At 42.1% G+C, this 24,711-nt stretch overlaps 1 protein-coding gene across 1 annotated transcript in view; it reads right to left on the reverse strand.

The window, feature by feature from the left end:
• Positions 1–10,776: 10,776 nt before the first annotated feature.
• The window catches only part of MEGF9 (multiple EGF like domains 9), an 86,162-nt gene continuing 72,227 nt past the window's right edge, over positions 10,777–24,711 (reverse strand). The window contains exons 4-6 of the mRNA XM_040241830.1: positions 17,909–18,052; positions 17,137–17,406; positions 10,777–15,360 (exon numbers count right to left, since the gene is read on the reverse strand). Coding sequence (XP_040097764.1) covers positions 14,909–15,360; positions 17,137–17,406; positions 17,909–18,052 — 866 coding nt within the window. The 3' untranslated portion in view covers positions 10,777–14,908. The remainder of the gene's footprint in view (positions 15,361–17,136; positions 17,407–17,908; positions 18,053–24,711) is intronic.

Genomic DNA, 24,711 nt, shown 5'->3' on the forward strand with positions numbered 1-24,711 from the left:
CCATCTCCTTGACGACAGCCATCCAGCCACAAAGCTGGCATTATTATTTCCTTGGGCAAGGTCATATCGAATGGCTGGGAGGAAGTCGCTTGCAGCCAGATGTTTCTCATTAGGGTAGAACTCTCAAGACACAGGAGCTGCCATTCCCAGCAGCAAAAATAAGGTTTCATAGCATGGATACATGCACACTGCTACTTTGCACTGTTTCATTTTATCCTTACAGCACTGTGAAGTAGATCAGGATGGCTGTCTTGCTCTTCAGGTTAGGAAAGTAAGGCTCAGGGAAGGGAAGAGATTTGCCAACAGCCACACTTTCTTCCTTTCTCTCTCTTTCTTAGCTTTTCATTTAGAAATAATTTCAATCTTAGAAAAGTTGCAAAAAGAGTACAGAGATTTCCTAATATAACCTTCACCCAGCTTCCTAAAAATACTAATATTTTACATAACCATAACTCAATTGTCAAAAATAAAAAATTACATTGATATGATATGATTCACTACAGACTTTATTTACATTTAGGCAGTTTCCCATTGATGCCATTTTTTTGGCCCAGAAACCATCCAGGCTTCCATGTTGCTCTGTCCATGTCTTTCATGATGCTGACACTTCAAGAAAGTTCCGCCCAGTGGTCTGGGCTCATGTGGTGTTTCCTCGTGGTAAAATTGACGCTGTGCACTTTCGGCAAAAGTGCCGCACAAGTGACGCTGTGCCTTCCGCAGCTACCAGGAGGCGCGTGCGCGTTCTCCGTCGCTCAGTGTGTGTCTGACTCTTTACGACTCCATGGACTGTAGCCCATCAGGGGCCTCTGTCCATGGGATTTTCCCAGCAAAAATACTGGAGTGGGTTGCCATTTCCTTCTCCAGGGGTTCTTCCCGACCCAGGGTTGAGCTCGCGTTTCCTGCATCTTCGGCATTGGCAGATGGATTCTTTAGCATCTACACCAGGAAAGACGGATTCTTTACTGCACCGCGTGGGAAGCCCAGGAGGTGGATGACGTCAATGTCTCTTCAGTTGGTGCTGTTAGCTCTGTTTTCTCCAGTAAGGTGATGTCTGCGAGGATTCTCCGTGATAAAATTGCTATTTTTTATCATTAATAAAAATCATGGTGATATTTGAAACTACGTAAATACCCCATTTTTCATCAGATTTTCGCCCGCTTATTTCAGCACCCATTGATAGTTCTTACCCAGAATCTCACAGCATGCTTCGCCCGTCGATGCCGTCCCATTTTCATCATCCCTTCTCTCTTTACCCTTCTCTCTTTACTCATTGGAGTTCCACTGTGAGGGAGAGCTCTCTCTCCTCCCGCATTTATCTAGTTTTTTAATTTAAATCAGGATGGACTCGTGGATATTTGTTTTACCTTGTGGTTTAGAACATATTACCATCGTTATTTCTTCTGTTACACAAACTGTCCTAGATTTGACCAGGTCGCCCTTTGAACACAGAGGCGCGCCAGGATTCAAACCCAGGTCTGTCTGGCCCCCAGGCCAGCGGTACTCCTGGCCCGGCATCTGCCCGCTTGCTCACAGCTCTCTTCCCAGCCAGCCCTCACCAGCGGCAGTTCCCAGTCAGTGCCCCCATCCCCCCACAGGACGCTGCGTCTGCGCCAGTGCTGACCTCCGGGAAGACGCCTGGCCCCAAGCTGTGTGCTGTGCTCAATGCCGCTCTGCCAGTCGATTTTCTCCTCCAGATGGGGAGAGGAGTGAGAAGCACTCAGTACTGAGGGGAGAGCATGTAGATTACTGGGTTCCAGCGGGTAACACGTGTCAGCATCTCATGGCCTAGGCTCTGCCAATGCGCCTCTCTGGGCTTCTTATCTGTAAATTCAGCGCATTAGAGTTAAACGTTGAGGCTCCCCTCAGCTCTACCCTTCCATAAATGATGAATTTTAATCACCACGCATTGAGCTCTTTGTTTGTGCCAGGCACTACGTTAAAACTTTACGTTAAATCCTTGCAGTAACCACATGAAATGGACCGATTATGGTCCAGTTTTACGGTTGACACAACTGAGGCTGAGAAAGGAGAGTGATTTGTCTGGTCACTCGGCAGCTAAGTGGTGGAGATGGGAGCTGAACTCAAATTTTATTCTACAGCCCATGCTTTTGAAAACCATGTCATTGTGCCTTTCACTGAATTGCTGTTATCTCTGCAGTCACTAAGCTGGTTAAAATGCAGATAAGTATTATAAACCCAAGTAAAACATCTTGAATACTTTGTTGGCATAAGAATAATAAGAGTAAGATTCTAGGGGCACAGAGAGAATAGGTGAGTCATTCTGACTGAAAGGTAGGGGTAAATGTGTTTCATAAGCAAGATGTATGCCCTGCAAAGGCAGAGGAGAAACCTGCGTGTGCCAGAAATAAAGTAAGACTGCTGTTTGATGCAACGCCATTTACCAAGCCCATGTCAGTTTCCTTGATGCTGTCTCATAATTCTAACAAGTTTGCTGTCCTTTATGAATTAGGAAAGTGAGTCTCAAGAGACAATAACTGATTTTTCCAAGGTCACACAGTAAGCTAGTCACAGAGGAAGAAACTTGGACCTCAAGTGTTCTAGTTGCCAAAAGCTGGTGCTCCTGAATCGTGTGTTTGTGTGTGCGCGCGCGTGTGTGAAACTTACAGAAGGCATCTCAAATCAAGATCTCCCTGCCTAAATTGATCATGCTCAGTACCATGGCCAGATCCCCATGCAGCTAAACCCAGAGTCTGGCTATAAGAGAGTCAAAGACTTCTGGGAAAACTGTCCTAAGGTACCAGGGAGAGCTTCCAAGCATTCTTCCCAGCTGCACACTTGAATATGTAAAACAGCAACAGCTGTAGGCAAAGACGGATAACTGAGCTAATCAATCTTCTGGACATTTTGCAGATTAAAAGAATCTCGATGTCTTGATCACGATTTGCAGGATGGGGTGGTACACGTCGCTTCTCCCTTAAAGGTGGTGAATCCCCAATAAGAGAACAGGCCGGGACCTGTGAAGGAGGACTGCAAGGAAGGGCTGTAGGACTCAATTCCTCAAAGAGATGAATGTGAAGGACCTGTGTCCCCGTATATGCCTCTCTCCCTGGCTGCATAGGCCGCGCCCTGTTGAGGACGCCCAGCCAAGGACGGGCAGAGGCTTGAAGTCCAGCCCACGCTCTGCTTGCCAGGCTGGGGGCTCCACTTCCCACGCTGAGTCCACTCCAAAGAAGGGGCATCTTTTCCTAACTCTCCCAAAGGAACTCTGTGTGCTAGTGCTTCTGAAGAATCTAGAATCCCTTTCCTTCCCCTCTCGGCCTAATTCCCAGAGATCCGCCCCCACCATAGTTTAAGAGAAGGTTCTGGGCCACCATCTCTATAGTTGCTGCACCTCTGAACTTCCAGAGTACCCTGGTCTCACTTATGGCACTAACACAGCTCTATAATCATCCACTAACTTGCCTGTATCCTCAATTAGACTGAGCTCCTTGAGAACAGGATTTTATTTTAAATCAGTTTTCAGTTCAGTTCAGTCGTTCAGTCATGTCCGACTCTTTGCGACCCCATGAACTGTAGCACACCAGACCTCCCTGTCCATCAATTTCACTGAGATATAATCTACATACAGTAACACGCAGCCAATCTAAGTATACATTCTGAGCTGCTTTGGCAAATGTATATGCCCAGGTAACCATCACCACAGCCAAGGTCTAGAACAGTGCTCTGCAAGAGGACTCAGATGATGGAAATGTTCTGAGTTAGCACTGTCCGACGGCGCAGCCACTGGCCACGTGTGGCTATTGAACCCTGGTAATGTGGTTATGGGAATGAAGAACTTAATTTTTAAATCGTTTATCTTTTTTTTAAGCACAGTCGTTTTACAGTATTGAGTTAGTTTCAGGTGCACAACATAGTGATTCATTTCTGCTTTGTTTTCAGATTATATCCCTTTATAAGTTGTCACAAGATACTGGTTATAAGTCCCTGTGCCGTACAGTAGGTCCTTGCTGTTTATCTATTTTCTGTATTTTAGTCTGAATGTGTTAATCCTATACTCCTAATTTGGCCCTCCCCCCTCTCTCTCCCCTAAGGAAACCATAAGCCTGTTTTTTTTATGTAGGAAACCATGGTCTGCTTTCTAGCATTAAAGATTTGCCTTCTCTAGAGCCTCATGTACCAGGAATTATAGTATGTACACTTTTTGTGCCTGGCTTCCTTTGAAAATGGGAACTTTGAATTCTGTATCCTAAGGTCTATTATTGTGCTTAGTCAACCCCATGGACTGTAGCCGCCAGGCTCCTCTGTCCCTGGGATTCTCCAGGGAAGAATACTGGAGTGGGCTGCCATTTCCTACTCCAGGGGGTCTTATAGTTTTCTGATTACAGGTATTTCCCTCCATATTTAGACTCATTCTGGCGTACTTTACTCTTTTTGGTGTGACTATAAATGGGCTTGTTTTCTTAATTTCTCTGACAGTTCACTGTTACTGTATAGAAAGTGCAAGGGATTTGTGTATTTATGTTGTGTCTTGCAACTTTACTGAACTCACTGACGAGCTCCAGTAGGTTTTCAGTGGTGTCTTTAGAATTTTCTATGTAAAACATCATGTCATCTGCAGCTGTTTACAATTTTACTTCTTCCTTTCCAATTTAGATTCTTCTTTTTTTGTCCGACTACTCTGCAGTGCAGGAGACCTGGGCTCAGTCTCTGGGCGGGGAAGACCCTCCAGAGAAGGGGGATTTTAAAGGTCTCTTAGAGTGCACAGCAAACAATAGGTGTTTAATAAATGTTGGTGAAAGAATGAATTATAAATCTTTATAAAAATTAGTGACCTTGTCCCAAACACTTTTTTCTCTGCCTAACAGAATACAGGAGTGAAAAAAGGCTCTCAGAAACCATTGAACTCAATCTCTTGGATGTATTGATGGAAATATTGAGAACTGGTGGGATCCATGGCCTGCCCTGGTTCACTGTGTAAAATCAGAGCCGACTCCAAGGCCTGAGCTCTCCTCACTTCCCAGCACTCACTTCCCATCCCTTTCCCGTAGGCAAACACCCTGACCCCGTGAATCCCCGCAGAAGCACAGGAATGCTGCAGGATACCACGCTGCCTGCTCCAGCCCCCCGTGGACACCACCCCGGTCCCGGGTCACCCACCACAGCGCAGGAACAGCAGCGATTCAGCTCAGAGAAGTATCTCCTTTCATTCCAAAGATACCTGAACCTAGGACTGGCCCTCCTCCAGTACTGGGCCATGGGTTGGTTTTCTGTTCAGAGAACAAGCCACCTGGTACTGCTCAACAAGAGAAAGAAGAACACTGCCTTTAGGGGGAGGGGGTACTGCCTTAACTGAAGGCCTCCTAAATAAAAGGGAGAGGGGACAGGACCCAGCACTCAGTACAGAGGTGGCAGGCGCTGGGGTGCTTCCCACGCATCCTCAGTGCGGCCCTAAGGGGTCGGCATCATGACTCTTCTACAGGGAGGACAGAAGGACTGGGGCCCTCTGTTAACCTGCCCAAGGTGCTACGCTGGCGCTCGCACTGGAATCCTCTCTTCTTCCAAGCTGATGCTCTTTGTATTGTTAAAGAGCTTTTCTGTTGATGTTCCAAGATGTGTCCATTCATTAGTAATTGCTAAGTCATCTGTATAGTCAAAGCTATCTAGTCATGTACAGATGTCAGAGTTGGTACATGGAGAAGGAAATCAATCCTGAATATTCACTGGAAGGACTGATGCTGAAGCTGAAGCTCCGATACTTGGGCCACCTGATGGGAAGAGCCAACTCATTGGAAAGGACCCTGATGCTGCGGAAGATTGAGGGTGGGAGGAGAAGGGGGGGCAGAAAGTGAGACAGTTGATAGCATCACTGACTCAATGGACATGAATTTGAGCAAGCGCTGGGAGACGGTGGAGGACAGAGAAACCTGTCACGTTGCAGTCCACGGGGTCACAAAGAGAAGGTCATGACTGAGCGACTGAGCAAGTAATCTATGTCGTTGGCTGCTGGGAAAGTAAGCTAAATTAGGTGTCAGTTGCTAATGTTCAGTTCAGTCGCTCAGTCATGTCCAACACTTTGCGACCCCATGGACTGCAGCACGCCAGGCCTCCCTGTCCATCACCAACTCCTGGAGTCTACCCAAACTCATGCCCATTGAGTCGGTGATGCCATCCAACCATCTCATCCTCTGTCATCCCCTTCTCCTCCTGTCTTCGATCTTTCCCAGCATCGGGGTCTTTTCCAATGAGTCAGCTCTTCACATCCGGTGGCCAAAATATTGGAATTTCAGCTTCAGCATCAGTCCTTCCAATGAACACCCAGGGCTGATCTCCTTTAGGATGGACTGGTTGGATCTCCTTGCAGTCCAAGGGACTCTCAAGAGTCTTCTCCAACACCACAGTTCAAAAGTATCAATTCTTCGGCGCTCAGCTTTCTTTATAGTCCAACTCTCACATCCATACATGACCACAGGAAAAACCATAGCCTTGACTGGACGGGCCTTTGTTGACAAAGTAATGTCTCTGCTTTTGAATATGCTGTCTAGGTTGGTCATAACTTTCCTTCCAAGGAGTAAGCATCTTTTAATTTCATGGCTGCAATCACCATCTGCAGTGATTTTGGAGCCCCCAAAAATAAAGTTAGCCACTGTTTCCACTGTTTCCCCATCTATTTGCCATGAAGTGATGGGACCAGATGCCATGATCTTCGTTTTCTGAATGTTGAGCTTTAAGCCAACTTTTTCGCTCTCCTCTTTCACTTCCATCAAGAGGCTCTTTAGTTCTTCCCTTTCTACCATAAGGGTAGTGTCATCTGCATGTCTGAGGTTATTGATATTTCTCCTGGCAATCTTGATTCCAGCCTGTGCTTCCTCCAGCCCAGTGTTTCTCATAATGTACTCTGCATATAAGTTAAATAAACAGGGTGACAGTATACAGCCTTGACGTACTCCTCTTCCTATTTGGAACTAGTCTGTTGTTCTATGTCCAGGTCTAACTGTTGCTTCCTGACCTGCATACAGATTTCTCAAGAGGCAGGTCAGGTGGTCTGGTATTCCCATCTCTTTCAGAATTTTCCACAGTTTGTTGTGATCCACACAGTCAGAGGCTTTGGCAGAGTCGCTCGTGTAGTCTTAGCCTAACTTCGCTAATGTCCTCCTCCTCCTCTTTGGTATAATAAACTGGTCCTTTCATCCTTAATTCAGTGGCTTAATGATCTCTGTCTTTTAATACAAAAAGGTGAGGTACAAATTATAAGTAAATGAAGTTCATTCTTTACCCAGGACCAATACCTGTTAATATATCTGCTTCCTTCCCATTTTAACTGGAGGAAATTCAAAACATAACTGTTAACCAAACTCTGATCCTTGCTCTGGAATATAAAGCCGTCTCCATTTCAGACAATTCCTTTGGGGATTCATGGCCCATTGGAGTTTACACAAGTTGCTTAACTGCCCCCAAATTATTACCTCAACTAAAACAGAATCTTCACAGAGAATCATTAATGTCCCTATCCTTGTCTGGAAGAACCCCATCTCTTGCCAGAAGTAGCTTCTTCAGATGTAATTGGATAATCCTCTGGCCATGGTGATTAGAGATAACTGGCTCATTTGGGAAATATTTGGGCGGAATTATAAAGCTGAGATCTAGCCTCTCGGTTCTGCAAGCTTCTGAAAATAAAGGCAGAACGGGGAGGATACCAGAAGCATCCACATAGCAGACTCACTTTGCTTCCTGCCCAGTCAGCACGTAAAGGGCACACAGTGCCCTGTGAGGGCACACAGTCCTGTCTGTGGGCAAGGCCTCCGTGCACTGAGGAGTGGGCTTCGTCGGCACAGCTCTGCTGGAGGGGATTCTGCGCTGTCTGTTCCCAGCATCGCTCAGAAACATCCCTGTTTACAAGCGACTTGGTGCTGCCCCAGATCGCGATCTATTTGGTTCCTGGTTTAGACTTGCTTTACTTGAAAGCCTTCTTTGCAGTTCTTACACGCCTTTACCATTATTTACCAGTGTAAGCGCCGCAGTATAGCAGAGTCCATCATTCACTCACTCACTCACATTTGTTGAGCACTTTCTGGTGCCAGGACTGTGCTTGGCAACAGCATTAAAAAATGAAGACAGTCCCAGCCCTCAAACGGACCAGATACTGTAATGATATCCATGATCATGATCTTTATCATCATGTATCCATCATTCCTTTTTCTGTAGTTTTCCTGTATAATGTCTTTTTAAACAACATATTACATTTTCCATTTTTGGTCATTATATATAAGAAATCATATTGTATGTATTCTATGCCTAGCTTTTTTTGCTTGACATTATGTCTTGAGACTCATCCATATTGATGTAGATAGCTGTAATTCATTCCTTTTAGACCACTGTATAAAATTCTATTCACAGTATATGGATCAGTTCAGTCCAGTCACTCAGTCATGTCCGACTCTTTCATTCATTTTTGACCATTGTATAAAATTCTATTCACAGTATCTGGGTAGGCCACAATCGATCCATTCTTCTACTGATAGGCAACTGGGGTGTTTCCAGTTATTTTGCTGTGACAAATGACGCTGCAATGAAGAGTCTGAAACGTGGGTCCTGGTCCACATTCGTAAGTTTCTCTCAACTATGTACCAGCAGTAGAGTTGCACGCACATTTTCAAAATAGTCTATTGTCTTACTGTTTTGATTCTGTTTTTAATCATTCTTCCTTATGCTTAATGACCAAATGTTAGTTTAACAGCACATGCACTAAGCCATGTCTACGGGTGAACATCTAAAGTTTGTCTCCACTTTTTTAACTTTATATACAACTTGGCGGAAGATTGTTTTTGCCACACAAAAATTTCTGCTTTTGAGGTTGTTTTCTTACGAGGGATTTCTGGAAGTAGATTCCTTGAATCAAGGCTGAACTGACATATTCAGTGGGCGAGAGGACTATGGCTGAAATGTAGGAAGGAATCCCCATCCTAGTAGCTATCAACCTTTTGGGGATCATAGATCCTCTGCTGGCTGCTGCTAAGTCGCGTCAGTCGTGTCTGACTCTGTGCAGCCCCATAGACGGCGGCCCACCAGGCTCCCCCGTCCCTGGGATTCTCCAGGCAAGAACACTGGAGCGGGTTGCCATTGCCTTCTCCAATGCATGAGAGTGAAGAAGTCGCTCAGTTGTGTCTGACTCTTAGCGACCCCATGGACCGCAGCCCACCAGGCTCCTCCGCCCATGGGATTTTCCTGGCAAGAGTACTGGAGTGGGGTGCCATTGATTAAGAGTATGGACTTTTTCTCCAGGAAAAAGAAAAAGGCACATACAAACTGTTTATGTTCACAAGTAAGCATTTCACACTCGTGTTCACAGTTTCAAGAGTTTCTCAGACCCTCTGAATCACATATGGTGACATCTCTATTGAATAAGACATACTGTCGTACCCACTGAACACAAAACTTCTTATACTACTTCACCAAATCGGTCCAGAGCAACTACTGCACCTGTCAAGGACCTTTTGTTCTAACCCACCGTTTCCTGCACCCACAGTATGCCAGCACTGTGCCAGATACTAGAGACGAAAGAACACGCACTCCTGGCTTCAAGGATTGCAGTTTACCAAGGAAGACTAACAAGTATTTTTAATAAAACCTCTGCAATAGGAGAGATCTTCTTTAGGCAAACGGGGGTGTATGTCAAGGACTTATCAACCCTCTTTTATCAAGGGTTGCAAAGAATGAATAAACATTTTCCAAGATGTTATAGATAGAAGAGACAGTACCAGCAAAGGGAAAAAGACATCATATAACCTGGCAAATACAGGAAATTGTACATTATTTTCATACAGGAAATTGTACATTGGTAGCGAGCATAAGGAAGGGTTAAGACTCTTCCTTATCTGGAGCAGAGACTGAAGTGAAGTGAAAGTTGCTCAGTCATGTCTGACTCTTTGCGATCCCATGGACTACACAGTCCATGGAATTTAGGCCAGAACAGAGTGCATAGCCTTTCCTTTCTCCACGGGATCTTCCCAACCCAGGGATTGAACCCAGGTCCCCCACGTGGCAGGCAGATTCTTTAGCAGCTGAGCCACAGGGAAATCAAAGAATAGTAGAGTGGGTAGCCTATCCCTTCTCCAGTGGTTCTTCTCGACCCAGGAATTGAACTGGGGTCTCCTGCACTGCAGGCGGATTCTTTACCAACTGAGCCATCAGGGGTGCCCAACGGATCTCATAGAAAGAAAGAAAGAAAGTGACGTCACTCAGTCGTGTCCGACTCTTTGCGACCCCATGGACTGTACTCTACCACGCTCCTCCGTCCATGGAATTTTCCAGGCAAGAGTACTAGAGTGCTTTGCCATTTCCTTCTCCAGAGGATCTTCCAGACCCAGGGATTGAACCCAGTCTCCCTCATTGTAGGCAGACGCTTTACTGTCTGAGCTAACAGGGAAGTCCAATGGATCTCACTGGGGACAATTATTAAACAAGATTATATGTTAATATATGCTTTTTGCTTCACGGTGTTTTGTTTTGAGAGGGGGAATATTCTTCGTGTGGCATTTTTTTCCCCTAAATGGAACACATTCTTTAAAGGAACTTCTTGAAACAGAAAGCATGGTCAATAAATGTAGGATACAAAGATTTTCATGAAGCAGTTTGAAAATAAGTGATCTGTGACACATATTAAAAGATTTCCAACAACTGTGACCACATAAAAAAGTAAAATAGCAAATCTACCACAGGTAGAAATTATATACATTTATTTTTAATAATTTTAAATAACACTCTTGTATAAATTCTTTCTTATATTCAAATCATACACAAATTTAGAAATGCATCATGAAGCCTAGTACAGCATATGAATGAGACATGTTTTTAAGATGTGCGTTAGAATTTTAGTGACATAAATACGATTTTAATGTTTCAGAAACACTCCCAGTTGCTCGGGCGGAAATTTAACCTATTACAGAGTGCTTGTGCCTAGCATGGTGATGTCGCTTTAAATGGGTCAGCGCTCAGGCGAGTGCAGACCTCAGGCCTGGTCTCATGTTCCAGAGCTGCTGGTGCAGTTACTGCAGATGCATGATAAGAAAGGTTCCCAGCGGCCTTTGAAAAAGCCTCATGTGACCACTGCCATTCTGGTGATCCATAACCTTTCTAGTTCATGTGGTATCATTTGATTTCTTCAGGTGAATCAGTGTGTTCTTCCTGCTTCTTCCCTTGGCATAGTCACTGGCTCAAGGTTGAATACACTACCCCTCTGTCACTCCCCTGCACACATCAAACTCATTTCAGCTCCCAAACTCCTATCAAGACGATCGTAACAGACCAAAGGTTCTTCGTCGATGAGGCCAGAGGTGCTTCCTTTGCTCTAACGGGTTACCTTGGGTTGCTTTTTACTTCTCAGAAATTTTTGTGGGAGCTTTCTTTCCTTGTGATATATAAATTCAACTCCTTCCCACATACCTCAAAATATAAGAACCAGGGAATGTTCATAATCAGAGGTGCTATATTGACCGTATGTCCTACAAAAAAAATACAGGACCAAAGTGAATGATTTAATAATGCAGTCCAAACTAGGGCTGTCAGGAAGGGCTGTCGCTCTCTGGCTCCAGAGCAGCACAAGAAGGGCTGCACGTCCTCCAGGCACTCAGCGGACCACAGTGAGCTGCAGGGTCAGTGAGTGCTGCTTTAACGGTCAGTCTCCTGGGAATATTGGGGCGAGAGCACAGACATACAATGTGATGCTTCCACAAATCCTCCCCCCAACAAATCTCTCTCCTCCCATTCCATGTCAGCTCTGCTTGCTCTTAAAATTCAGGTATCCCTACAAGTAACACATTAAGTCCACAGGACCTTAGTATAAATGAGGCCTAGTTTTTAATCATCATTTTTTTTCTGTAACTAGAGAAATTCTATTAGTAAGACACCTCTGGGTGCTAGAGGACAGCGGTAGGGAGGGGAAAGTAAAGGAAGACAGACAAACTTCACAACACCACCTAGGACATCTGACTGTCAGAAACGCCTAAGGGCTTACTGCAATGAATTAATGAAGATGAAAGTATCATCCAATAGCAGTATCTGCCACTCATCAATGAGATTCACACTAGTCTTACCGCATTTGAAAATAAACACATTCCTACTTCTTAGACACTATTAGTCTTTCTAAAGGACACATAGGATCCTGGTGCTAAACACCATAGTAGGTGGGGATCATACTTCCAGAGGAAAGACTGTTGTGTAACGCGTTCCATGCCAATTTCCTAGTGTGATTTTGGTGTTAGATCACTTCATGAAGGATTTCTACTTTAGAGCAAAATTACCTCCACCAGCAGAAGCACAGAACACTAAAGAATATTATTTAAAATAGATTTTAAGACCTTAATTTTCTTCCACCAGGATAAATTAAGAACATGACCTAGGCTCTGTTCATAAATAAATAAAGGTAAATGTTCTCTGTGATTCAATTTTTGCAATTCCTTTTAACGTGTTTCAAGGAATGTCTACATAGCCAGAATCCGGACTGTTCATTCAGCTTTGGCTCTTAGACCCCAACAAACTCTTTCTTTCTTTATTGTGTTAACTTCTGTTGAACAAACGTTCATTTCCCACCATCCTCAATCCCTGGCTTTGAGGGCATGATAATCTGGGGAAAAGGCATATGTCACTTTACACAATTCCTTGGAACAGTCTCTATACACATATGTGGCAGCTGCTGGGGAAATCGGGTTTTCTTTCCCTGCTTGGAAAGATCAGTTTCCTTTTATGAAGCACAGACTGGTATTTTTATTTTCTTATCACCAACACTGGCTTCAGAGAGTAATCCTCCTGTGTTCTTTCTGCAAAGTCCTTTGTAGCTATATAGCCCTGGATTGTACCTTGTATTTAAAAAAATCAGAAACGTTCACAGATGGGATTCTTCCTCCCAGCCTTCCAATGTCTGCAGCTGGGTCATTTCTGCACAAGCATACAGGTGAAAATAACATGTGCTTCTGAGTTAGGAGTCCTGATTCCAAGCCTAATGATATATGGTGTAGCCTTGAACAAGACGTTTAACCTCACCGATAAACTGGGAACAATTACTTCCTCAAAGGCCCATGGTGAGGAACAAAGGACACAGGTACAGAAAGACGCCTTGCAAACTGCAAAGGGCTATAGAAACATTATCTAATTTTAATGTAATCTCTACTTTCATGAGAAATGGCCAGATATCCAGAGCCTCTCCAGTTACTAGAAGTAGATTATCTGCCTGTACACCCTCCAGAGCATCATCTCCAACTGCAAAGGGATGACCAAATTCCAGGTTTTTCTCTGGAGAAGTTAGGCAGGGTGATCAACTTGGCAGGGTTTCCTAGGTTTAATTTTTGCCTATTTTTTTTTATAACTAGTTGACAGTTTGTTCTTCCTCCTAATAAATATCTATATTTGACTTCTGGCTGTTTTTCCTGGCTTTGCTTAATCTACAATCTGTCAATATCATAATTAGAGGAGAGCAAAGGTAGAGATGGCCTCGAAGAAAAAACTGCATCTAAATGCAATGACTAACTATACCCACTCAACTACAGAGCCACCCTCTAGCCAGATAAGAAGATACAGGAACTACAGCACCGCAGAGAGACGGTGCACACCCCGTGGCATGTGAGTGGCAGGCTGCATTCGAATGTAGGAAGTATTTGGGGGTGGGGAGAGAATATAAATATTTCACAGGGATGATATTTCACAGGGGATCCCAAGTGATATGATGGCTTTTTTTTTTTTTTGGAGCTAAAACATTTCTTCCTTTGGAAGACTATTTTTACTTAAAAAACCTTTTTAACAAGCATGTGTTCTACTTTAATCTATGTAAAATATAGAGAAGCTAATGTCTAAACAGGTGAGTAGTTTGGAGGATGCAGCCTTGTGTCCCAGCTTAACAATCATTGTCTTCAAAATCTATTGCTTGAATCTATAGGAAGTCAAAGACGATAGAACTCTACTTTTAGACTGAAAAAGGGAAAAATTAGAAACATCCAACCTCTTATAAATTTCAACAATGTCCAAAGAGGGACTAAAAATGACTGATGCTCACCAGAGTCCCAGCTCTAGCAATATTGCCATCTATTTTACAGTATTTTAACCCCATATTTTCTTTTTACAATGCCATTAACTGCTATACAAATAAATTCTAGATGATAAAATAAGACATGATTTTTTTTTTTACAAATAGATACAAATACAATGCTGACCAGATATTCTACATTAACTATATACACCTTATTTCTCTAGAGGCAGGAATATTCCTTATTTTAAAACAATTTATCATTTACACTGAGGCCCTAAGGAGAATCATCAGCTTTCTGCTTTCCCAGACATTGCCTTCCTCTCTCCACCATTAGAAGCTTATTCTGTGCTTTAATCTTATTATTGAGCAAAAACTCTGGAAAGAAAAATCAAACCCTTCTAAAGATCTTCTTGGGACTTTACTGCCCCAATTATAGAAACAATCAAGATTGTGTATTATGACACAGCCCAAACATCAGCTTTTCCTCAAGGATGTCTTTTAGTCCAGTAAAATGAATATCCTTCCTGGCCGTCCTCTGTCAGGAATGGAGATAAAGCCTTCCGGCAGTCCTTTGCCCCTCCACATCCATCATCCTGTTTCCACTGATGGTGAACATTCCCCCAGGAATCTGTTTGGAGGTCAAAGCACATTGGGGCTGCACTGAGAGGTCCAGCCTTCTACCCTCCCACATGGTTTGGTACAAAAATATACTTTACTTCAAGTCCTCATTGTCAGTGACTGCTTCGGATCTTCATGGGAAAACTAAAAGTAACAGGCTAAGTACATTACACATCTGTACCTGAAAATTTCCGAGGCACTATGTGCCTTTGCTTTCTCATCTCAGCGACTCTACCCAGGCTGTGGCGCAGAGAAGGATGCCGTCTTAGTCAGCACTGTGGCCTTAAAGTCCAGGAGAACAGCTCTGGTGCCTCCTCAGGCTTTATAGTTATGCACTGGGGTCGTCAGGGTCAGCTGCCCGTTGGGAGCCACTTCATTGCCGTCATCTTCCAACAGCCCTGACACATCTGCATTGGGAATGCTGTCGTGGTAGCTGCTGAAACTGATATTGTCTTCTTTCAGCTCAATGGTCCAAAAGGGGGCGTTGAGTTTCCGGTTTTGGTACTCCCGGTACATATACACAGCCCCCACAAACCCCATCAGCAGCACCACCACAATGATGATGACTGTCAAAATGATGATGTTAAATTGGGTCCATGATACGTCAGCTAAGGCTGACGTGCTGTTTTCTGCAGAGCTTACTGGAAAGATAGTCTGCGGGGTTGTAGGGGTAAAGGTACTATTTATAACAGGGGTGGGCACTGATGTGGTCAAAGAGGCATTGGAAACCAAAATGGTAGAACCTTCAGGTGTTGGAACAATAACTTCTGAAAATAAAAACAGAGAATGAAATGTAAAAGACAAAATATCCTGTTTTAAGAAACAATAAAAGAAATACACATGGGAGTGGAAATTGATACGGATGTTGACATGATACTCTGCTTCAAAGAAATGCAAGTTAAAAAATACTTTCTAAAGAAATACAGTGGAAAGAATCAGGGCCTAGAAAACTAGATTTTACATCCATGGCTGTTATCCAAAATGTATATAATATCCATACTAAAATCTTTGGGAAAATTCTAATGTTGGAGTTTTCCATCCTCCTGTACTCTTGAATAGATTCATACAAATTCCTGAAAAGGTAGTAAGTATGTCACTAGTGACTTCTAAATCACTTCGTTAAAAGTGAAAGGGATACCTAATACTCGTTTGAACTAAAATAAGTTCAGCATGTCTGATGGCACTTCATAAAGGTAAAATTCTCTTTAATGGGGGCAAAAACAAAATAGGAAAAATTGCATTTCTAGTTGCTTCTGAAAAACACAAATTAAATGGCCATAGTTGACATCAGCTGAGAGAGAAAACAGCCATTGCTAGCACAGTGATTTTTCCTTTATATAGATTATAGTTATTTTACAACTAAGGTACTATACTTTGTGCTTCTAATGCAGCATAGCTCAGTAGAAATACCAGAAGTTTTGGGATCAAGTAGAATTGTGTAGCAATAAATAAGTGAGTCAATCTTCTTAAAACTGAGATTCCTCACCTATGAAATGGGAATAATGATATCAATTTTATGGAGTCCTTGGGAAGGATTAAATAAAGTATATAACATCATTACATTTAATGTCCATAGTGCTTGGCACATACTAGGCACTCGATAAAACGATCCCTATTGTCATTACAATTCATCACCACAGCCAGGCACATCAATCCACCCTAAAAAGAGGCGTGTTTTGCATTCCCTAATAGCTAATGAGAAAAGTCACCATAGTCTGGTCAGCTAAATACGGACAAGGCATATGCCTCCAGTGGGAAAGAGAACTGAGTGACAGGTTCTCTGGACTAGGGATAGGGTTCAATCTGAGTGCTTGAGCCTTGATCACAGCAGAATAAGGATATCAAGAAAATGGTAGAAGACTAACTCTTGCCACAGGGCAACTGTATCAGCCCAGGATTCGGCTTCTGTCAGAATATCAAAGAACAGTTTATAGAAGAGCACGGTCGGTCTGATCTCTATGACCTAAGAAAGTCTGAATATCCCCAACTCATCCTGAATTTCCAATCATTAATTTTTATCTGAACCCTTACTGAAATTCCCTGTAAGAAACATTTTGCCACATGAGTAACTTTTTTCTTTCAAAAATGAAGGAATATTTTTACTATTTCCTCCATCAGGTGGGAAAACTTAGGCTCAAAGTTAGGACAGAAGCTGGAATAAATTCTTATTCCTCAGCTAACTTCTAGCCAGGTTATAGGTTTCTACTTAAAAAGATCTTTGATGATCACTGGAAGTGATGAGAATACAGGAAGCAAAAGATAAAAGAAATGACAGGACTTTTAAATTATGAAAATAAAAACAGATGAAGAGAGGACGTGGGGACACTGCAATGACTTCCTCATGTTCCTGGAGGTGACTCTCGAGTCTCAGCAGAGCAGCGGGAATAGAAGGCAATCTCTTTGGGCAAATCTCTATCAAAATATATTTCCCAAAAAAACTTCTCTGGTGGGACTGGAAGCTTTTACAAAGCTAAAAGCAGCTGTCCTGACATTTTCATTGCTAGGTTAAGATATTAAATTCACACCCTTAGGTGAAGTTTTACCTTTCTTGATGCAATTCCCCTCGAGGTCTCGATCGTAACCTTCTAGGCAGTTTTCACACCAAAACCCGGTGGTGTTGTGGAGGCAGCCGATGCACTCCCCACTCTCGGGCTTACAGATCTCGGGGGTCCTAACTGGGTCCACGTGGCCGCGGCACTGGCAGCCCACACAGACGCTGTCGGAATTGTAGTAGCCGCTGCTGCAGGCGTTGCAGCTCGGGCCTGTGTAACCGTCTTTACACTGGACACATTCAGGCGCCGAGCCACCCAACTCTAAAAGCGCAAGAAGACCAACATGGTTTAGTGCACTTTCAAGTTGCTTCGAAATGCAAAACTACTACTAACCTCCCCTCACCTGCCGACACACACACACAAAAGAACATTTTACAGCCCCCACCTATTATCTCCTCTCAAACTTAAGAAACACATGGAATCCAAACTAACAATTTACACCTTATTTATTAATTGTCCAGAAAACCTATTTAGGTAGAGAACAAAAGAAGTATCCTTATCTAAAGAATCTGAGTAATTGAGATAGAGAGGCACTCATAATTCTTTTCTTTCTTCCTCTTTAATCATGTAAGACAGGATAAAATACAGTTATAACAACAACTTCCTCATCCCTCCTTTATGTCTCATTTCACAAATGCATTTACTGCAAAGCTTTACTGTTTTTATAACTCCCTTTCACCTACAGCATCTAGAACTTTCTACCTACTGATCACTGACTCACTGGCTTTTCCTCTAAAAATGAGTATTTAGGAAAAGGCCTTACTTATGATACAACTGCCTGTAGATGTCACTGCTGAACAAGGGCAGCGAAGACATTCTTTTGAGCCATCAGGACTCTGATAAAATCCTTCTATGCATTCTTCACAGTGATCCCCTTTGCTGTTATCCTGGCAATTGAAACAAACACCTAAAAGAAGCAAATCATTTTAAGAAGTTAAAGATGTACTCCAAAAGCATGGTAACTTTAAATCAATTATATGTACCTACAAACCAAAAAAACCTTAAGAGGAAAGCAGAAAAAGTCACGCAACACAGGCTGCAGCGTTCAGTTTCTATCCCATCTCACTTCTACACTGAACAGGCCTACAGTTCCAGTCGCCTGCTAGACTGTAAACTCTTTAGGGAAAGGCTGAGCACATGGCTAGAGCTGTAGTGAGCCCTTGCTGACTGACTGACTACACACCGAAAGCAGGCCAACAACTTGCAAAGAAAAAAACAACCTAAAGATCTATTAAAAGAAGAACAGATAAACTGTGCTATTTTCTTGGTTGGGATTCTGTAGTTAAATGAGTCAACTAGGCCTGTATGTACGAATACACATAAATCCTACAAACATCACATGGAAAAAAGCAAAATGCAGAATAATACATAAAAAAGGAGTGCTTAATTAATTTTGTACAAATTAATTGATTAAAAAAATTATCATATGTGAAATAGATCGTCAGTCCAGGTTTGCTGCATGAGACAGGGAGCTCAGGGCCGGTGCACTGGGATGACCCTGAGGGATGGGAGGGGGAGGGAGGTGGGAGGGAGGGTCAGGATGGGGAACACATGTACACCCGTGGCGGATTCATGTCAAGGTATGGCAAAATCACTACAATACTGTAAAGTAATTAGCCTCCAAATAAAATAAATTTTAAAAATAATAAAATAAAAATGTATAAAATAACCTAAGTCCAAAATTAACCAATAACTTTACCCCCCACAGGAAGAACCTGAGTATATGAACTATAATCACTCCTCCCTTGACCTAAATATATGAAAACAGTATATATTAATTCTATCTTTATTTCTCACAATTCCTTCTTATGCCTTGAGTTTTCTTAGTTGCGTTTATCTAAAATATCCATATTACCCTCATTTAAAAGAGTGATTTATGCTTTGTAATTAATTCTATGTTCAGAGATTTTTCCTCTCAACTCAATAAACATTTTATTCCTCTGCAAAAAAAATTAAAAAATAAAAATTTTTTTTTGGCAAATTGCAAGGAACGTGGGATCTTCGCTCCCAAACCAGGGGTCAGATCTGCCTCCCCTGCACTGGAAGCACCGAGTCTGGAGTCTCAACCACTGCACTGCCAGGGAAGGCCCTTGATTGACTGACTGAAGTAAAAATTTAAAAGCCATACTAAACAATACTAAGCAAATGGATACATAATACCCTAGGCAGAGGGATACATTCAAATGCAATAAAAACTAACTATAGACTGAGAGAGTATAGGCAAGTTTTATGCTTTGTTTATCTCTGTAGAGGGAGGGAAGAAAATGAGAGTAGGGAAGAAAACAAACAGAAGGACTCCAACTCTATTTGAAATTTTCTATTACACAAAAATACCAAAATGTTATTAGTTTTCTACGTGGGGGTACATGAGTATTTGTTATATAATGCTCCATATGGCTTTATATTTTAAAATTTAAAATAATAATGTAAACAGTAATGAAATGAAAAGGAAGGAGGCAAGCAAAGTTCTGTGTGTGTTAATAATACCCTTTGGTCCCCTATTAGGAAGGACATTTGACGGGCATTGAAGGAGCATAATATCTACAAACGGAACGAAACCATGTAGTACAATTTACATTCAAAGAGACACTCAGAACTACTATCACAGAAAAGAGTAAAGTCTATATAGAAATCTAGGAAGACAATGAAACATTTACATCCTAAGTAAGCTAACTACAGTTCAATGCTAAAACCATCATAAATAATTTTATTTGATTCCTCTTCCTTACTAGTGAAATATTTACAAAAAAGAAGAGACAGAATGAGATTGTGTAATAAAATGATCTGACAACTGGAATAAGATTTGAAAAACTAAAAGAATGATTAACATACATACAATTATTAACGTACATGTCAACTCTCAACTCTTAAGCAATTACAGCAAAGTTCTTTGAAACTTCATGAACTTATTTAGAAAGACATTTTTAAAAAATTTTATATGAACACTTAATCCTTAAATCACATTTGCATGTAAATATCACTTTTAATCATATAATTTTTAAGGTCTGATACCACGAATGATATATTTCATATATGCAACAAAGTAGTATATCCTCATATAGTGATGAACACTTCAGGTACTAATTTCTTCCCAGATCCTATTGTATCCTGATCCCTCTTTAGCTATGTATCTTCATGATGATAAAAATAGCTGAAAAATACATACTAGAAAACTGTACATATTTGTTGTAAAAATAAAATAATGTGAAAGGTCAAATTGTTCTGCAGGCTGGAAAATACAAAACTTGCTTTATGTATAAAACCTGTCTACCTGCTCTCCCCATATTAAAAATGTTCAATGGAAATAATTATACATATATAATATTTTGCTCCTATGTTATTGGACCTACATGCTTATTATTTTGGGACTTTCTACTCTTCTAGAAAAGATCCCAAGCATCTGTCTTTCTGCTTATCACAATACAGTTTCACTCTCCTAAACCATTTATTTTAGAGCATTTTACATTTTCTCCAGAAAAAATTTTTATTTTGATTTGTTTCATGCCATAAGCTGCAATGAGAAGTTAATAAGAAAAAAATAACTCTACATGGTGAGTATGTTATCTCAAAAGTAAGGATAAAAACAAGTATAACAATAGAATTCACTGGTTTTTGAAAACTCATCACTCTATACTGTTTAAAAATAACATGCACTTGGAACACAGCTACAGAATAAACAAAATTACTACGGACAGATCAAACATAAATACACCAGAATGCTCACCACAGATGTGAGGGGCGACTGTCAGGTAAGTGTTTTTTCCCCTTTAACTTTCAAATTGTTCCTACTATGCACTTATCACTATTATTTTTAATATCTTAAAATTTTCTGATTATGAAATTAATACATTGTAAAGTATATCACATGCATATTGTAAAATATTTCAAGAACTGAGTTCAACTCAGTCGCTCAGTTGTGTCCGACTCTTTGCGATCTCATGAACTGCAGCACGCCAGGCCTCCCTGTCCATCACCAACTCCCGGAGCTCGCTCAAACTCAAGTACATCAAGTCAGTGATGCCATCCAACCATCTCATCCTCTGTCATCCCCTTTTCCTCCTGACTTCAATCTTTCCCCAAATCAGGGTCTTTTCCAGTGAGTCAGTTCTTCACATCAGGCGTCCAAAGCATTGGAGCTTCAGCTTCACCATCAGTCCTTCCAATGAATATTCAGGACTGATTTCCTTTAGGACGGACTGGTTGGATCTCCTTGCAGTCAAGGGACTCTCGAGAGTCTTCTCCAACACCACAGTTCAAAAGCATCAGTTCTTCGGCACTCAACTTTCTTTACGGTCCAACTCTCACATCCATACATGACTACTGGAAAAACCATAGCTTTGACTAGATGGACCTTTGTTGGTAAAGTAATGTCTCTGCTTTTTAATATGCTGTCTAGTTTGGTCACAGCTTTTCTTCCAAGGAGCAAGCGTCTTTTAATTTCATGGCTGCAGTCACCATCTGCAGTGATTTTGGAGCCCAAGAAAATAAAGTCTGTCACTGTTTCCATTGTTTCCCCATCTATTTGCCATCTATGAAGGGATGGGACCGGATGTCGTGATCTTCATTTTTTGAATGCTGAGTTTTAGGCCAGCGTTTTCACCCTCCTCTTTCACTTTCAAGAAGCTCTTTAGTTCCTCTTTACTTTCTGTCATAAGGGTGGTGTCATCTGCATATCTGAGGTTACTGGTATTTCTCCTGGCAATTTAGGCTCCAGCTTGTGCTTCCTCCAGCCTGGCATTTTTCATCATGTGCTCTGCATATGTTAAATAAGCAGCCTTGATGTACAGCCTTTCCCAATTTGGAACCAGTCCGTTGTTCCATGTCCGGTTCTAACTGTTGCTTCTTGACCTGCATACAGATTTCTCAGGAGACAGGTCAGGTGGTCTGGTATTCCCATCTCTTGAAGAATTTTCCCATCTCTTGAAGAAGTTTGTTGTGATCCACACAGTCAAAGACTTTAGCATGCAACTTAAAAAGCATTTCATGTACAAAATTAAAGACTGATTTTTATAATAAAATAAAGATAACTTTAAAATCCATTTATACTAGGAACTAATACTATGAATCTGCTTTTCTACCAGCTTACAAATCCTCTTTGGGAGGCAACACAGCATAAGAAAAATGATATGTATTTATCATTATCATGATTTAATGTCAGATATGAGTTCTATTCTCAGCTGAACCTCTTCAACAAATAGCTTCTCTGAGTGAAACTGAAAGTTGCTCAGTTGTGTCCAACTCTTTGTGACACAATGGACTCTACAGTCCATAGAACTCTCCAGGCCAGAACACTGGAGCGGGGAGCTGTCTCCTTCTCCAGGGGATCTTCCCGACCAAGGGATGGAGCCCAGGGCTCCTGCAGGCCAGGTATATTCTTTACCAGCTGAGCCGCCAAGGAAGCTTCTCTGAGTGACCTTCAGCGAATAGCTTCTCTGAGTTTCATTTTTTTAAACTGTAAAATGGAATAATACTCCCTGCCCAATGACTTAATATATGTAAATATTTCAGAGAGAGAAAAACTACTCCATAGGATATAGTGTTTTCTCTTTAAGCTTCAAATTCCTCATCTATAAATTAGCAAAGTTGAACCGGATGAAATCTAAATTCCTTTTAAAACCTGAAACTTGAGAATCTTTCAATTATGATAAGTGATATATTAGGAGAATTAGCTGAACTGTAACTTTGTTCATTATGCTTTGCCTGGAACCTCCAAAATATAACAATATTGTCTTAAAATTCACATTTTCTTTGCTGAAAGATGGCCAAAGGAGCAAAGAAAAAAGGAACGAGTGTTTCCTGAAGATGATCTCATGCTCCTTGGCTAAGCATCAAAAAAGTCTGGTGGGGGTGACCAAGAAAATAACTGGCCAAAGGAAAGAACGCAGGATTCCTTTCCAACCAAAGTCAGTGACAAATCTTTGAAAACATAAATCACCACCTGTAAAAAGCCCTTTCTTTCTTTATTTCACTATCTCTAGTTCACATATAGCCTGTCAGAAAGGCAGCAAGTCACTTCGCTATTTTTTTTTAAATACCTAATCTTCTCTATTGAGCAGAAGGCAAACTTGATCTTGTTAAACAGAAAGGAGGACGGCCTAAGGAAACAAGGCAGCGGGTAGCAGAATTACCGTAAGACCTGAGAGAAAGTCAGAGGCCAGGAAAACCTAGTTATGGACGGCAGTTTGAATTTTATTCAAAGAGGGATGGGAAGCCTTTGGAGGGTTTGAGCATGGGAACGACATGACCGGTTTTACATTTTTAAAAGATCATTCTGGCTTTTATGTGGAGACTGGACTTGGTAGAGAGGGGCTCAGAGGATCAGGACAAGAAAAGGGCAGCATGATCAGATAAGAGACGGTGAAAACAGTTCCAGGAGGTGACAGTTGCTTAGACAAGGAGGACGGCGAAGGTCACGCTGAATGGCAGGCTGAGCAGAACTTGCTGGCGGAATGGATATTTACAACGCTCGCGCACGTGCTGAGTCGCTTCGGTCCTGTTCACTGCTTGGTGATCCCATGGCCTGAAGCTCTCCAGGCGCCTCTGTCCATTCTCCAGGCAAGAATCCTGAAGTGGGTGGCCATGCCCTGCTCCAGGGGGTCTTCCTGACTCAAGAGATTGAACCCGCATCCCTATGTCTCCAGCATTGGTAAATAGGTTTTTTACCACTAGTGCCACCTGGGAAGCCCCGGATATTTACAAAAAAGGAAAAGCAAATGGGACTCGTGCGGTGCCAGTCACCAAAGGAGAAGCACTAGGGGCAAAGTAGCCTTAGCTTATAGAGTAAAATAAAGAGTTGTTTTGGATGCGTTAGGGCTACAATGCCACAGAGAGCGTTCGAGTGAAGATGCCAAGTGCACTGTTAGACCTTTGAGTGTAGCGATCAAGGGAGAAATGTAAATATGGTAATCAGAACATTTGCAGATGACATTTAAATTCAAAGGACTGAATGAGATCATGTAAGGACAGTATAAATGCAGAAGACAAATGTGTCGAGACAAACCTCTGAGACACTCCAGTGCTTATAGCTGAAAAGATCTAGCAGAACTGACCATGAAAAAAAGGGGGGGGAACGGGTGATATTCTAAAGTGAAGAAGGTCACGGAGTGATGAAGGAGTGGTCAAGTCCGTCAAGCTGCTGAGGTCAAGGTATTCACCGCGTGACACCATGAATACACAAAGGCACCTTAAATTCTCAAAAAGAAGTCTATACTACGTGAACATAAGCGAAGTGAAAGTTGCTCAGTCGTGTCTGACTCTTGGCAACCCCATGGACTATACTGTCCACGGAATTCTCCAGGCCAGAATACTGGGGTGGGTAGCCTTTCCCTTCTCCAGGGGGTCTTCCCAAGCTGGGGACTGAACCCAGGTCTCCCGCATCGCAGGAGGATTCTCTACCAGCTGAGCCGCCAGGGAAGCCCATGGGAACATAAAATCTTAGCTCAAAACTAACCGTCCACCCACCTCTGTTTTAAGGGAAATATGTGTTGAAGAAAGAAAATCTATAAAAATACAGGAGAATATAAAGAAGAAAAAAAAGTCACCGAAGCAATCTGTTACTAAGATTCT

Source organism: Oryx dammah, unplaced genomic scaffold (genome assembly GCF_014754425.2).
Source record: "Oryx dammah isolate SB20612 unplaced genomic scaffold, SCBI_Odam_1.1 HiC_scaffold_1, whole genome shotgun sequence".
Taxonomy (NCBI): Eukaryota; Metazoa; Chordata; class Mammalia; order Artiodactyla; family Bovidae; genus Oryx; species Oryx dammah.